This window comes from Bufo gargarizans, chromosome 7, assembly GCF_014858855.1.
Source record: "Bufo gargarizans isolate SCDJY-AF-19 chromosome 7, ASM1485885v1, whole genome shotgun sequence".
Lineage (NCBI taxonomy): Eukaryota > Metazoa > Chordata > Amphibia > Anura > Bufonidae > Bufo > Bufo gargarizans.
Genome location: NC_058086.1, coordinates 49,679,791 through 49,695,078, shown reverse-complemented (window position 1 = coordinate 49,695,078; position 15,288 = coordinate 49,679,791). Strand labels below are relative to the sequence as shown.

The 15,288-nt window shown below is 46.9% G+C and overlaps 1 protein-coding gene across 1 annotated transcript in view; it reads right to left on the bottom strand.

Moving 5' to 3' along the window:
* Positions 1-3,505: 3,505 nt before the first annotated feature.
* TIE1 (tyrosine kinase with immunoglobulin like and EGF like domains 1) overlaps positions 3,506-15,288 on the bottom strand; it is a 29,406-nt gene continuing 17,623 nt past the window's right edge. The window contains exons 12-23 of the mRNA XM_044301649.1: positions 14,667-14,957; positions 14,188-14,478; positions 11,545-11,738; positions 10,946-11,156; positions 10,483-10,593; positions 9,535-9,725; positions 9,166-9,279; positions 6,120-6,190; positions 5,739-5,779; positions 5,076-5,172; positions 4,901-5,000; positions 3,506-3,919 (exon numbers count right to left, since the gene is read on the bottom strand). Coding sequence (XP_044157584.1) covers positions 3,848-3,919; positions 4,901-5,000; positions 5,076-5,172; positions 5,739-5,779; positions 6,120-6,190; positions 9,166-9,279; positions 9,535-9,725; positions 10,483-10,593; positions 10,946-11,156; positions 11,545-11,738; positions 14,188-14,478; positions 14,667-14,957 — 1,784 coding nt within the window. The 3' untranslated portion in view covers positions 3,506-3,847. The remainder of the gene's footprint in view (positions 3,920-4,900; positions 5,001-5,075; positions 5,173-5,738; positions 5,780-6,119; positions 6,191-9,165; positions 9,280-9,534; positions 9,726-10,482; positions 10,594-10,945; positions 11,157-11,544; positions 11,739-14,187; positions 14,479-14,666; positions 14,958-15,288) is intronic.

Genomic DNA, 15,288 nt, shown 5'->3' with positions numbered 1-15,288 from the left:
GCAGCAGGAACCAGAGAAGGAAATAGGGGAGAAGATAAGAGACATTCCCCAATTTCACTCTGTGAGGCTTCACATGGCGGCCGCACCTCGTAAGGATCAACAAATGACGAGACAGCGTTGTTGTCCAACAAGGATCTTTAACCTGCGGATCTCCCACTGTTGCAAAACTACAACTCCCAGCATGCCCTGACAGCCACAAGCAGTGCAGTTTGGGATGATGTCAGTAAATATTAGCAGTTATAGTTCCATCTCAGCTGGTGGCAGACCGCATCCACGACTGATGTAACAGGACTTGTCACCATTGTACCCAGGCTACACAATCCTCTGTCAGCTGCAGCCTACAAGTTAGGCTACTTTCACACTGGCGTTTCTGGGCCCGCCTGTGAGATCTGTTTCAAGGCTCTCACAAGCGGCCCCAAACGGATCAGTTTAGCCCCAATGCATTCTGAATGGATGCGGATCCATTCACAATGCATCAGTCTGGCACCGTTCTGCCTCCATTACGCTCTGGAGGCAGCTTGCAGCATTTGATGTCCGTCTGACGAAACTGAGCCAAACTGATCCGTCCTGACTTACAATGTAAGTCAATGGGGACAGATCCGTTTACGTTGACACAATATTGGTGCAATTGTAAACGGATCTGTCCCCCAATGTAAAGAACGCCTCTATGTTAGAATATACCATCGGATTTGAGTTAGATCGTGAAAACTCAGATCCGACAGTATATTCTAACACAGAGGCGTTCCCATGGTGATGGGGACGCTTCAAGTTAGAATATACTAAGAACTGTGGACATAACTGCCCCCTGCTGCCTGGCAGCACCCGATCTCTTACGGGGGGCTGAGATCCGCACCATTAACCCCTCAGGTGCAAGCCCCCCCTCCCTCCCCAGTATTAAAAGCATTGGTGGCCAGTGCGGCCTCCCCCTCCCTCCCCAGTATTAAATACATTGGTGGCAGTGGCCACAGGCTAACAACCCCCCCCCCCATCATTGGTGGCAGCGGAGTGGCATTTCCGATCGGAGTCCCAGTTTAATTGCTGGGGCTCCGATCGGTTACCATGGCAGCCAGGACGCTACTGCAGTCCTGGCTGCCATGGTTACTTAGCTTATACTTACCTGCACTGTCTGTGGCCGGCCGGTGCATCGCACAGACCTGTCACTTACCAGTAGGAGGAGCGCCGGCCGGCCACAGACAGCGCAGGTAAGTATAAGCTAAGTAACCATGGCAGCCAGGACTGCAGTAGAGTCCTGGCTGCCATGGTAACCGATCAGAGCCCCAATGATTAAACTGCGCTGATACATTGTCGCAAAATTTCAAGAATGCAAAGAGATTCACGCTGTGTTTCACTCACAGGGGTTCTAGCCTCTGAATGTAAAATATGAAAGTCTTCATTCACTGACAGCAGGCAGAGATCTGGAGAATATTGAGAAATTAAACTACAAAGAGGTGAAAATAATAAACAATCGCATTGACACGATAATTATAGGAGCCTCATACGGTTTAGTGACATTAAAGAGGACCTATTACCTGGATATCCTTAATCTAATTATTATCCTACCTTATAGTGCGGCCCCACTGATGTCTTGGCACTTTTTTATTTTATTTTTTCTAAAGAACCCCCCGTTCGTCCGCTGTGGTCCCCGTATCTTTTGGCGCCTCATATGCTAATGAGGCGACTCGGTTATACTAGGCGTGGACTTGTATTTCTCCTGGGCGCGGTTATTTTCCCCCTGGCTGCGAGCGCATCCAATCAGAGCGCCCCGCTCTTAGCCAGGGAGAAGGAGCTCAAGTTCTTGCGGGAGAAGGAGCTGCGATTCCCACGAGAACTTTAGAAAAAAAAAAAAAGTGCCAAGAGATCAGTGGGGGCCGCACTGTAAGGGTCCATTTCACACGTCCGCAATTTCGTTACGCATTTTGCGGAACAGAATTATGGACCCATTCATTTCTATGGGGCAGCACGATGTGCTGCCCAGATCCGAAATTGCGGATCCGCACTTCCAGGTCTGCTATTCCGTTCCTGAAAAAAATAGAACATGTACTATTCTTCTCCAAAATTGCGGACAAGAATAGGCATTTTCTATTAAGTGCCGGCGATGTGCGGTCTGAAAAAATGCGGAACGCACATCGCCGATATCCGTGTTTCGCGGATCCATGGATCCTTCAAAACACACAGACACGTGAATGGACCCTTAGGTAGGATAATGATTAGATTAAGGATATCCTCTTTAACATTAAGATCATTTTCTAGCTTTATAAAACTACCCAGAAACACCTGCTTTAGGTCAGATTTGCATGAGCCCCTCCCCTACAAGGAACATTCCACAAGAAAGTCCTGCACAAATGTGATGGGAGGTACAAGCATTGGAGGTCCTCAGAGGGATGTAAAACAGCAGGTGACCCCAGTGACGCAGCCGTAGACACCTGGACCTGTATTTACACCGATGAAGATACAATGTATCACACTCCAGGCTCATGTTCTCCATATTTATACTTTGTAGCAGTCGCTTCCAGAAAGCAAATTGGGGCGGTTTCTACAGGTAGCAGCACTTTCCTGAGTCCCTATACATACAAGTCCTTAGAGATTTACATGCTGCATCTATAGGGTTCTATGCATACGATCCTCATACATGTAACGGTAAACATTCCTGGATCCTATATACATTAAACCCATTCACTGTCTGGGCATTTGGGCAAACTCTTTACATATGACTAAAGCACCTTGTAACCTCCCCCAATCTGATTGTAGGGGTCCTAGCAGAGCAAAAGTGGACAACCCCTTCAAAGGGTTTTCCCCATGATAGGCCCTGGATAACTCTGTTGGGGACACCCCTCCCCCCACCCCCAATGTCAATGTCAGGTCCCAGAAGGGGACTCTATATCAGGGCTCATGCACATGGCCGTAGTTTCGGTCTGCATCCGATCCGTGTTTTTCGTGGATCGGATGTGGACCCGTTTAACTCAGTGGGGCCACAAAACGTGCACAGCACACACGCATGCTGTCTAATTCCGTAAGTCCATTCTGCGGCCTCGCAAAAAAAATAATAATAGAGCATGTCCTATTCTTGCCTGTTTTGCGGCAGGGATAGGCTCTCAGCCGGTATCTGTGTTTTGCGGATCCACAATTCGTGGACCGCAAAAACGGATACGGTCATATGCAGGAGGCTTTAAAAGGGACCCGTCAGCAATCCTGATCTTCTGACATGTCTGTTTTGATTACTTTTCCATAAAAAACTACCAGTTCTGGAGCATCTTTTCTTATCAATCCGCATTGTGCCAGTCCTCTGTTATTCCTCCTGAAAATGTATATCGACAGCTGGCATAACCGTTATCAAATAGCCAAGCAGGCTTGTTTTGGGAACAGAGACCTATATGTCCCAGGGGTTGGAGCCTCGGACTTATGCAGGCGATAAGACATAAGGTCTCTCTTCAATGTACCGGGTTTTGCAGGATGCGCCATTGATGCCGAAGTAAGATGACGAGATACAATAAAGTATAAAAGTAAGAAAAGTTACAAATAGTAATGAGGTTTATTGTGGCCCTATAGGAGCAGAGGACTGTACAGGGGGCACTTTACATACAAGGGATGGCAGTGTCGCGCTGTAGTGGGGGAGGGGGCTCGCTCTTATCACGTTCCTCCAGCCGCACTCTTTGACATCTCCATGTTGCCCACTCGTGTGGTTTGTGGACGGAGATGACTGACACAACAGAAGCCTTGGATCCGGCCATGGGCTTTGCTGCTCTCTGCAGTCCACCATGGGACGGCGAGAATATTAGTCCTTATATACCGAGTCCTTATCTCCAACAAGCAATGTGCAGAGTCCAGAACGTTCTCACTCGTCGTCTTCTCACGCCTCTTCGGCGGTCGCATCAATTCCAGCATAAGTGAAATTCTCAAACAGCGCCATGTTGACATAGGCCTAGAAGACACAAACACGGGAGGTGAAACGGTCATCGGGATTCTACCTTATAAGTGTGTGTGTCCCCCCCCCGTCCCACCCCCCCCCCCCCCCCGATGCCTGGCATCACATTGTCCAGCGACATATGCACTGCAATAATGGGTGCCGAGCCATGCTTGCCACTTCTACGCATCACACAGGCTATCATGGACTGGTTAGACCCGAGAAGAACTCTTGCCCTTTAATTACACCTTGTTGCAAAATTCTTTGCACCCCCTTTTATTAGCTCATATCTACTCTTGCAACAAAATAATGATGCATCAGATTAATAAAAGGGCCGTATCTAAAACTATTCTGTAATGAACTATCCCTAGAGGCCACTGTCATGGTGTCCAGAAGAAGAGAAGCCCAAAACTGCATCTCCAAACTCTGCAAGTGGTAGAGGGGCACCATAATGATGAGAGGGTTAATGGGTACCGAGCCATGTTTGGCACTTCTACACATTACACTCATGGACTGTTGCCCTTTAATCACACCCCATTGCAAAAGTCTTTAAATAGTTAATTTCTATACTTGCTACAAATAAGATCAAATTAAGTGCAATGTACTAAGTATCCAGTGATGAGCTAGCCGTGGAGCTGCTCCAGCACTGAACCTTGATTTCCCAGGTCCAAAATCTGCATGTGGGAGATGGGCACCATAATATTGGCAGTTACAGTGGGCAGCTGGCCATGTCTAGCACTTTTACACATTACACAGGCTATCACGGACTGTTGCCCATTAATTGCGCCCTGTTGCAAAAGTCTTTGCACCCATTTTTAATTAGCTATTTTTATATATTTGATACAAAGAACGATACAACAGATCAAATTAGGTGCAACATACTAAATATCCAGTGATGCCCCATGACCCACGCCAGTGTGGTAGTGGCCACTGACCATTACTCTCCATCTAAGTATCGGGAGCTTCCCCCCTTTTTCGTAGACCCTGTAGAATTCCTACCTTCCTGGCCTCCAGCATGCGGATGAGCTGCAGGGATATCTGGGTAAATGGAGGCCGCTCATAGGGACGATCCCGCCAGCACTGCCGCATCAGCTCATACCTGCAACAGACACACATGATCAGGAAGGGGACAGGACAGGAGCGGTTCTGCGTAATTGGTGCTGTCGTCACTTACACCTCGTCATCACAGTTCCGGGGTTTTTCCATCCTGTAACCCTGCGGTAATTTTTCATAGAGCTCCGCACAGGTCATACCGCAATATGGTGTCCCACCTGGAAGAACATATGATGGAGCCGGTCAGGAAGACACTGGTTTAGCAGTTGGAGGGTCCAGTATGTAAGATATGGCCCCCAGTGACTGAATAGTCTCCAAACTGCACATCCCCTTTAAGTCTCCAGACTACGACTACAAACATTGGCAAACTGTTAGTCATTTCTTGTGCAGGTTTAAAGGGAATGTTAGTTAATGTCACATTTATAGAGACATGTCATAGAATAATACAGTCCCCAGGAAGTGATGGAGCACAGCCAGCGCCCCAGCACCCCTACCCCCCGAAGCCCAGCGGTGAGGGGGGAGCTGCATACAGAGTTACTGTTACTGTTGTGCATTATCCCGGTCTCCACACTACAGCTCCTATTAAACCCCAGTGTCCTGTAATGATAATGAGATGACTCTGTTCACCGTGTCCCAGTCTGTACAGCAAAGCTGCAGGATACAGAAGTCTGCTCTAGTGACCAGTGTGAAATCTGCAACAGTTCACATTTTTTATGTGGACAGTAACGTGCAAATAAAAAAAAACAATATGCAAAAATATATGTTTATGACAATCTTCACTTACCTAAACTGACAATCTCCCAGAGGAGGACCCCGAAGGACCAGCTGTAGAAAGAAGGCAAGGGTTAATTAAAAAGAAAGGGTTTAAAGCAGGCATCCTCAAACTGCGGCCCTCAAGCTGTTGCAAAACTACAACTCCCAGCAGGCCTGAACAGCCTACAGGTATCAGCCTACAGCAGGGCATTGTGGGAGTTGTAGTTTTACAACAGCTGGAGGGACGCAGGTTGAGGATGCCTGGTTTAAAGGAAGGAAAGGGTTAAATAAATTACAGACCTGCTTAAATAAAATGTGGGTCCCAGGGGCATCAAGCTGCTCCTCAGTCCCTGAACATGACCCCCCCCCCCCCCCCCCTGGGGTGTCAATACTTCTCTAGGTTGGTACTTACACATCACTCTTCGTAGTGTAGACACTGTAGTTGAGGGACTCGATGGCCATCCAGCGCACGGGGAGGCGGCCCTGAGGGACAGAAGTGGCATTCATACAAGTGTCAGCTGGAGAGGAAAAGATTTCTCAATCCACCCAGGGAGGAGATAGTTGTCACATGACTGTGCACCTGGAATGGGGGTGGAGTCTGACAACTAGACCCGAGGAATATGTGCCACAAGGTGCTACAATGTAACAGTGCCGGGGTCCACAATGAGATACAGCGATTGAAAATCTATTCACCCCCCAGTCTATCTATTGTTATCTCTATAACCCTATAGGGCCTCTTTCACACGGGCGAGATTTCCGCGCGGGTGCAATGCGTGAGGTGAGCGCATTGCACCCGTACTGAATCCGGACCCATTCATTTCTATGGGGCTGTGCACAGGAGCTGTGATTTTCACCTATCACTTGTGCGTTGCGTGAAAATCGCAGCAAGCTCTATATTATGCATTTTTCACGCAACGCAGGCCCCAGAGAAGTGAATGGGGCTGCATGAAAAAAGCAAGCATCTGCAAGCAAGTGCGGATGCGGTGCGATTTTCACACATGGTTGCTAGGAGACGATCGGGATGGAGACCCGATCATTATTATTTCCCCTTATAACATGGTTATAAGGGAAAATAATAGCATTCTGAATACAGAATGCATAGTACAATAGGGCTGGAGGGGTTAAATAAAATAAAATAAAAAATAATTTAACTCACCTTAATCCACTTGCTCGCGCAGCCGGCATCTCCTTCTGTCTTCATCTTCGCTGTGCACAGGAAAAGGACCTGTGGTGACATCACTACACACATCACATGGTCTGTCACATGATCCATCACCATGGTAAAAGAGATCATGTGATGGACCATGTGATGAGCGCAGTGACGTCATTAAAGGTCCTATTCCTCAAAGAAGTAGACAGAAGAGATGCTGGCTGTGCAAGCAAGTGGATTAAGGTGAGTTAAATAAAAAATATATTTTTTAACCCCCTATTGTACTATGCAGTCTGTATTCAGAATGCTATTATTTTTTATAACCATGTTATAAGGGGTAATAATTACATCTACACAACACCGATCCCAGACCTGAACTTCTGTGAAGACGTCCGGGTCTGGGTACCACATTCAGTTTGTTATCACGCGAGTGCAAAACACATTGCGCCCGCGCGATAAAAACTGAACAACGAAACGCAATCAAAACTGACTGCAATTGGGTAGCTACTCGCACGGGTCTGCCGCAACGCATCCGGACCTTATCCGGACACGCTCGTGTGAAAGAGGCCTCAGGGCACAATAAGGGATGTAACCACAGCCATGCTGCATTTGATTACTGGATGGCTGAAAGGGCCAAAGGGCCACAGCGGGCTCTAATTAAACTAATGAAGACCTCACTGTTCAGTGGGCCTGTATCGCTAATGGACACACAATATTAAAGGCATAATATTAGTTGTCAACTTTAGTGACTCCACCAGCAGAATAGTGAGTGCAGCTCTGGAGTATAATACAGGATGTAACTCAGGATCAGTACAGGATAAGTAATGTATGTACACGGTGACTGCACCAGCAGAATAGTGAGTGCAGCTCTGGAGTATAATACAGGATGTAACTCAGGATCAGTACAGGATAAGTAATGTATGTACACAGTGACTGCACCAGCAGAATAGTGAGTGCAGCTCTGGAGTATAATACAGAATGTAACTCAGGATCAGTACAGGATAAGTAATGTATGTACACGGTGACTGCACCAGCAGAATAGTGAGTGCAGCTCTGGAGTATAACATAGAATGTAACTCAGGAGCAGTACAGGATAAGTAATGTATGTACACAGTGACTGCACCAGCAGAATAGTGAGTGCAGCTCTGGAGTATAATACAGGATGTAACTCAGGATCAGTACAGGATAAGTAATGTATATACACAGTGACTGCACCAGCAGAATAGTGAGTGCAGCTCTGGAGTATAATGCAGGATGTAACTCAGGATCAGTACAGGATAAGTCATGTATGTACACAGTGACTGCACTAGCAGAATAGTGAGTGCAGCTCTGGAGTATAATACAGGATGTGACTCAGGATCAGTACAGGATAAGTAATGTATGTACACAGTGACTCCACCAGCAGAATAGTGAGTGCAGCTCTGGAGTATAATACAGGATGTAACTCAGGATCAGTACAGGATAAGTAATGTATGTACACAGTGACTGCACCAGCAGAATAGTGAGTGCAGCTCTGGAGTATAATACAGGATGTAACTCAGGATCAGTACAGGATAAGTAATGTATGTACACAGTGACTGCACCAGCAGAATAGTGAGTGCAGCTCTGGAGTATAATACAGAATGTAACTCAGGATCAGTACAGGATAAGTAATGTATGTACACGGTGACTGCACCAGCAGAATAGTGAGTGCAGCTCTGGAGTATAACATAGAATGTAACTCAGGAGCAGTACAGGATAAGTAATGTATGTACACAGTGACTGCACCAGCAGAATAGTGAGTGCAGCTCTGGAGTATAATACAGGATGTAACTCAGGATCAGTACAGGATAAGTAATGTATATACACAGTGACTGCACCAGCAGAATAGTGAGTGCAGCTCTGGAGTATAATGCAGGATGTAACTCAGGATCAGTACAGGATAAGTCATGTATGTACACAGTGACTGCACTAGCAGAATAGTGAGTGCAGCTCTGGAGTATAATACAGGATGTGACTCAGGATCAGTACAGGATAAGTCATGTATGTACACAGTGACTGCACCAGCAGAATAGTGAGTGCAGCTCTGGAGTATAATACAGGATGTAACTCAGGATCAGTACAGGATAAGTAATGTATGTACACAGTGACTCCACCAGCAGAATAGTGAGTGCAGCTCTGGAGTATAATACAGGATGTAACTCAGGATCAGTACAGGATAAGTAATATCATGCATTTACAACTATTTTCCAGTGTAACAGATGGTGTCAGTATATTGCAGTAGCTTTCTTTACGTTCATACATCGGTACAGTTATTCACATCATTTACCATCGTCTTCTTCACATAAACTTCTTCTCCTCGTGAAAGACCAAAATCTGCAATCTTAGCTACTAGATTTTCCCCAACCAGAACATTTCTTGCGGCGAGATCCCTGTGAATGAACTAAGAAGACAACAACTGTCAAGTACAGACACAAGCACGCTGTTCATCCTGATGCTCCTGGTGCATGAATACAATTCCAGATCTACAGTTAAAGAGATATAGCAATGAATACTATGAATAGCAGAGCAGATTTGTCATTCAGGGTGTGCAGAAAGCTGGGCGACATCCCCTAGGGGCTTCCATTAGTGGTGGTCACCCGACCTCTGCTGCCATTGCACACAAGGAGGACGACAGTAATAATCAACATCGTGTCACCTGCTTCTCGCTGAGGTACTGCATGCCTTTTGCTACATCTGAGGCAACCTGCAGGAGCTGCTGAGAGGTCAGAGTGGACGCTGTCCCGTGCTCCCTGGCGAAGGCGGGATCCGTCTCCAGGACTCGGCTTTTTCGCAAGAAATCCAGCAGGTTCCCATAGGGGGCATACTCAATGGCGATGTAGAGATAGCCTGCAAGAAGGAGAGCGGCCGTAGATATAACAGCAGGTGAAGTCTCCAGACATTAAGTCTTAGCTTGATGTCAGTGAATGGAAACATTTTTTGCAATTCTGAGGCTAAAAACCTGTCCTGACTTCATACAGCTGAGGGTTTGTTGCAATTATACAATTGCTTAGCAGCACAAATCTCTCTCCTGTCCTGATAGTCTGTTACAATGTATCAGTCTGGAGTGCAGCCTGCTTGGCTCACAGAGGAATGTCTATACTAGATACAATTGTAACAAACCCTCAGCTGTGAAAATTATTAGGCCCCAAAGGAGTTTGTCCTATGCATTGTTTCCATTCACTGACAGATTTGACTGCCAAAATAAAAGACACCAGATGCAGCAGTCAGATACTTTATAAATTCAGGCAGGGATATTCTGGCTTCAGAAAATAAAGGTTCCAGTATCTAATATCAATTTCTTATGGATTTCAAGAGCTCTGCTTGCTTTCGTTTAGTAGAAACCTTTGCTATTTTCTGATCCTGGTCATGTGACGGACACACCGTTACATTACAGCTATCAAAGCTGTAAGGAGCTGTGCAGCTGTGTGTCCATCACATGGTCAGGACAGGTTATTATCCCTGGGTGACAGCAAGCAGAGATCTTGAAACATACAAATTTTTACCATACAGAAGAAAATAACACTTATTTGCTAAAATTTCACTTTTTACGTAATTGTACATGGCGTGCGACAATCTAAAAGCGCTGCCCTGATGTGCGCGTTACCTCGGTTCTCACAAGCCCCTAGCAGGTTGATGATATTCGGGTGATGCCCCAATTTACAAAGGACTTCCAATTCTCCAGCAAAGTCTCTGTGGTCGTTCTCCGATGCAAATTCTGGGGGGAAAAATGACAGGATAAAGTTTAATATTTGATATTTTACTTACAAGCCTCCTTCTTAAAGGCCCAGTCCATTTTTTGTTGGTAAGGCTTACTCATTGTATAATGAAATGTTGTGTGGATGGCCCCCAACAGTAGAGGGAAATTAACGAGCGCTTTGCACCAGTTTTTTGGTGTGAAAAAGTTGCAAAAAGTGGTAATGCATTTTTGCACTGCAGTGTGCGACATTTTTGGTGCGTTTTAGCGCAGGGAATGCGGCTTCCAACTATGCGTCTCTTAATAAATTTGGCGTCTCGTCCTGCAGCGCACTTCACATTAAGACTAGCGTTCCGGATAATCACGCTCTCACCTTTTAGCATCTTGATGGCGGCGTTCATCCGCACCCCGTCTTTTTTGATCATGGCTTTAATGACCTGCCCAAAGTTCCCTTCTCCGATCACGTCTTCAAACTTAATGTCTGCCCATTCCAGGATGGGGTACGAGAAGGGCTCCGTCTGGGGTCGTGGCCGCCGGGTGAGGGTCAGCGTCCCCGAACTGAACTGCAGGATGGTTTCTTCTCCCTTCCAGGTCAATGACATCACAAATATCAATGACATCATCCACTGACATCAGGCTGCGGCTATCGCCCTCTGTTATCACGTAGCCAGAGTCTGATATCAGTCGTATCGTTACCTCCTACTGGTGACCTCTCAGGTGACCTTGCCACTAGTGTTGAGCCAATTAGCAATTTGCAAGTTTGGCGTTCGGGTTATCGGAGAATTCCATAACGGGTTTCGTTACCACGGACCATAACGGAATTCTATGACGGCACCACGGACGCCTATAAGAGGCATTCCATTCCGTCATAATCTAAGTCTATGGCCAGAATAGACTTCTTATGTGGCCCCTCAGGCACCAGGGCCCTGGGGTGGCTGTTACCGCTGAGCCCCCTGTAGAGGGGTCACTTACCGATCCGGACTGATACGTCAACATCCTGCGCCGATGGAATAAATTCTTTTTAATGCAAAAAAGAGCCAGAAGCGCGATGATGATGGTGAAACACGTGACGGACACGGAGCCGATGATCGCCAGGATGAGCTGCTGCCCCGAACTGGGGTCTTGTAAACGTCGAACCTCCTCGCTGGTGGCCATGATGGGAGGCTCTGCGGAGATAAGCGTCAATCAGTGATCGTGGCCCGAGCCAGGCCTGGGGCCTCCACAGAGATGATGGAGAGATCTGCGCCCGGTGTGGCCTCGAAACCACTGATCAAAGTGTGTAATAATAATACTACTGCTAATACTACTACTGCTAATAATACTACTGCTAATATTACTACTAAAAATACTACTGCTAATATTGCTACTAATAATAATACTACTGCTAATATTATTACTAATAATAAAACTACTGCTAATAATACTACTACTAATATTACTACTGCTAATATTACTACTACTAATATTACTACTGCTAATAATAATACTACAAATAATACTACTGCTAATATTACTACTGCTAATAATACTACTACTAATTTTACTACTGCTAATATTACTACTACTAATAATACTACTGCTAATATTACTACTAATAATAATACTACTGCTAATAATACTGCTACTAATATTACTACTGCTAATATTACTACTAATAATAATACTACTGCTAATATTACTACTAGTAATAATACTACTGCTAATATTACTACTAATAATAATACTACTACTAATATTACTACTGCTAATATTACTACTACTAATAATACTACTGCTAATATTACTACTAATAATACTACTGCTAATATTACTACTACTAATAATACTACTGCTAATACTACTACTAATAATAATACTACTGCCAATAATACTTCTACTAATATTACTACTGCTAATATTACTACTACTAATAATACTACTGCTAATAATACTACTACTAATATTACTACTGCTAATATTACTACTAATAATAATACTACTGCTAATATTACTACTAATAATACTACTGCTAATATTACTACTATTAGTATTAATACCACTAAGGGGTCATGCACACAGGATCGGAGGCGGACCCATTCACTTCAATGGGGCCGCAAAAGATATGGAGAGCCGCTCGTGTGCTGTCCACATCTGTGTGTCCGTTCCGTGGCACCAGCAAAAATATAGCACAAGTCCTATTCTTGTCCGTTTTGCAGATGAGGATGGACACTGATGGAAATCACTGACCGAACACTGAAGTGTGAACTGGGCCTTAGGCCCCCTGCACACGAACGTGTGCCCCCCGTGGTCGTGCTGCAGCCGGCAAAATGAGGGCCGCAATGCACGGACACAGTCCGTGGGGCAGCCGCAGCGGATCGCAGACCCATTCACTTTAATGGGTCCGCGATACGGTCGTTCTGCAAAAAGATAGAACATGTTCTATCTTTTTGCGGAACAGAAGTTCGGGACAAAACCCCACGGACTCTACCGTAGTGCTTCTGTAGGGTTCCGTTCCGTGCTTCAGTTCCGCACTATTCCCCATTTCCGGATTTGCGGACCCATTCAAGTGAATAGGTGAGCATCGGTGATGCGGAATGCCCACGGAACGGCACCCATGTATTGCGTATCCGCAAATGCGGTCCGCAATACGGCAACGGGAAGAACACGTTCGTGTGCAGGGGGCCTTAGTTGTATTAATATTATTAGCAGTAATATCAGTAGTATTATTAGTAGTTATATTAATATGAGGAGTATTAATCTCCGCAGCGCTGTGGCCGCGGTACGGAGCAGTGAGGACCATTACTGTCGCTGTAGGTGGCTGCGGTACGGAGCAGTGAGGACCATTACTGTCGCTGTAGGTGGCTGCGGTACGGAGCAGTGAGGACACTTACTGTCGCTGTAGGTGGCTGCGGTACGGAGCAGTGAGGACACTTACTGTCGCTGTAGGTGGCTCCAGTACAGAGCAGTGAGGACACTTACTGTCGCTGTAGGTGGCTGCGGTACAGAGCAGTGAGGACACTTACTGTCGCTGTAGGTGGCTCCAGTACAGAGCAGTGAGGACACTTACTGTCGCTGTAGGTGGCTGCGGTACGGAGCAGTGAGGACACTTACTGTCGCTGTAGGTGGCTGCGGTAAGGAGCAGTGAGGACACTTACTGTCGCTGTAGGTGGCTGCGGTACGGAGCAGTGAGGACACTTACTGTCGCTGTAGGTGGCTGCGGTACAGAGCAGTGAGGACACTTACTGTCGCTGTAGGTGGCTGCGGTACGGAGCAGTGAGGACACTTACTGTCGCTGTAGGTGGCTGCGGTAAGGAGCAGTGAGGACACTTACTGTCGCTGTAGGTGGCTGCGGTACGGAGCAGTGAGGACACTTACTGTCGCTGTAGGTGGCTGCAGTACGGAGCAGTGAGGACACTTACTGTCGCTGTAGGTGGCTGCGGTACGGAGCAGTGAGGACACTTACTGTCGCTGTAGGTGGCTGCGGTACAGAGCAGTGAGGACACTTACTGTCGCTGTAGGTGGCTGCGGTACGGAGCAGTGAGGACACTTACTGTCGCTGTAGGTGGCTGCGGTACGGAGCAGTAAGGACACTTACTGTCGCTGTAGGTGGCTGCGGTACGCAGTGAGGACACTTACTGTCGCTGTAGGTGGCTGCGGTCACACTGTGGCTCCATTCTCCGGGGACTCTGGAGTTTGCTCGGACTCTGAACTGGTAGTCGGTGCTGGCGTTCAGGCCGCTGATGATGTGCCAGGTCTGGTTGTGGCCCTCGGTGTCCGCCCACTGCTGCTCCCCGGGGGCCCCCCGCCTCCGGCTCTCCACTGTATATTTAATGATCCCTCCGTTGGGATCATCAGGGGGAGACCAGATCAGCTTCACGCTCTCCCTGGAGATGGTCTCGGTGTGGACGTCCTTGGGGGGTGACGGACCTGCGGACAGGAGGGTGAAGAGGTTCAGAGGGAAGCAGAGAACATCCAGGAAGAGACTGGAGGAGAACATCATACGGGGACCATGTGATGGACCATGTGATGAGTGTAGTGACGTCAATATAGGTGCTTGCTGTCAGTGAATGCAGGCAGTACTAGTCAGAACCGCTGGAGATGGGGGCCGTCCTCACCTTTGCTGTTGAGTATGATGGTGTAGGGGTCGGACGGGGGCCCCAGGCTGGTGCAGTGATAGATCAGGACCCTGAAGGTGTATTCTGTCTTGGAGCTGAGGCCATAAATGCGGGCGGACAGGACGTCTATGGAGGTGATGTTCTCCTGGCGGAATAGACGGTTAGCGGGGTGATGAATCCTGACCAGGTAGCCGCCCCCGACAGCGCTATAGGAGGGGAGCTGCCAATTTATGTACAGGGTGTTGCGGTCTTCTATGGAGTAGCCCCTGATCTCCGGCTTTACTGTCGGCTCTATAGGGAAGACAAAAATAAAAAAAATCGCCATCTTGTGTCCTGCAGACCAACGCATCTTACACCATGATCACAGTAAGACAAATTAAGGGGTATGAAAACTTTTGCAACCTATTTTTGTAACACTTCAATGAATCTAAAACAGGAAATGATGCAATTTTTCTACCGTTTTGTGCATACAGCTCCTGTGCAGACCTATGTATCTCTGTATGCCTGTGTAGTCTGGGTCTGCAGCCACAGGCTGCACTCTACTGACGTCTGTAGTAAAGTCAGTGGAGACAGTGGAGGAACACGTGACTGCAGAATGAGAGTAGTAGTCTGTCACATAGAT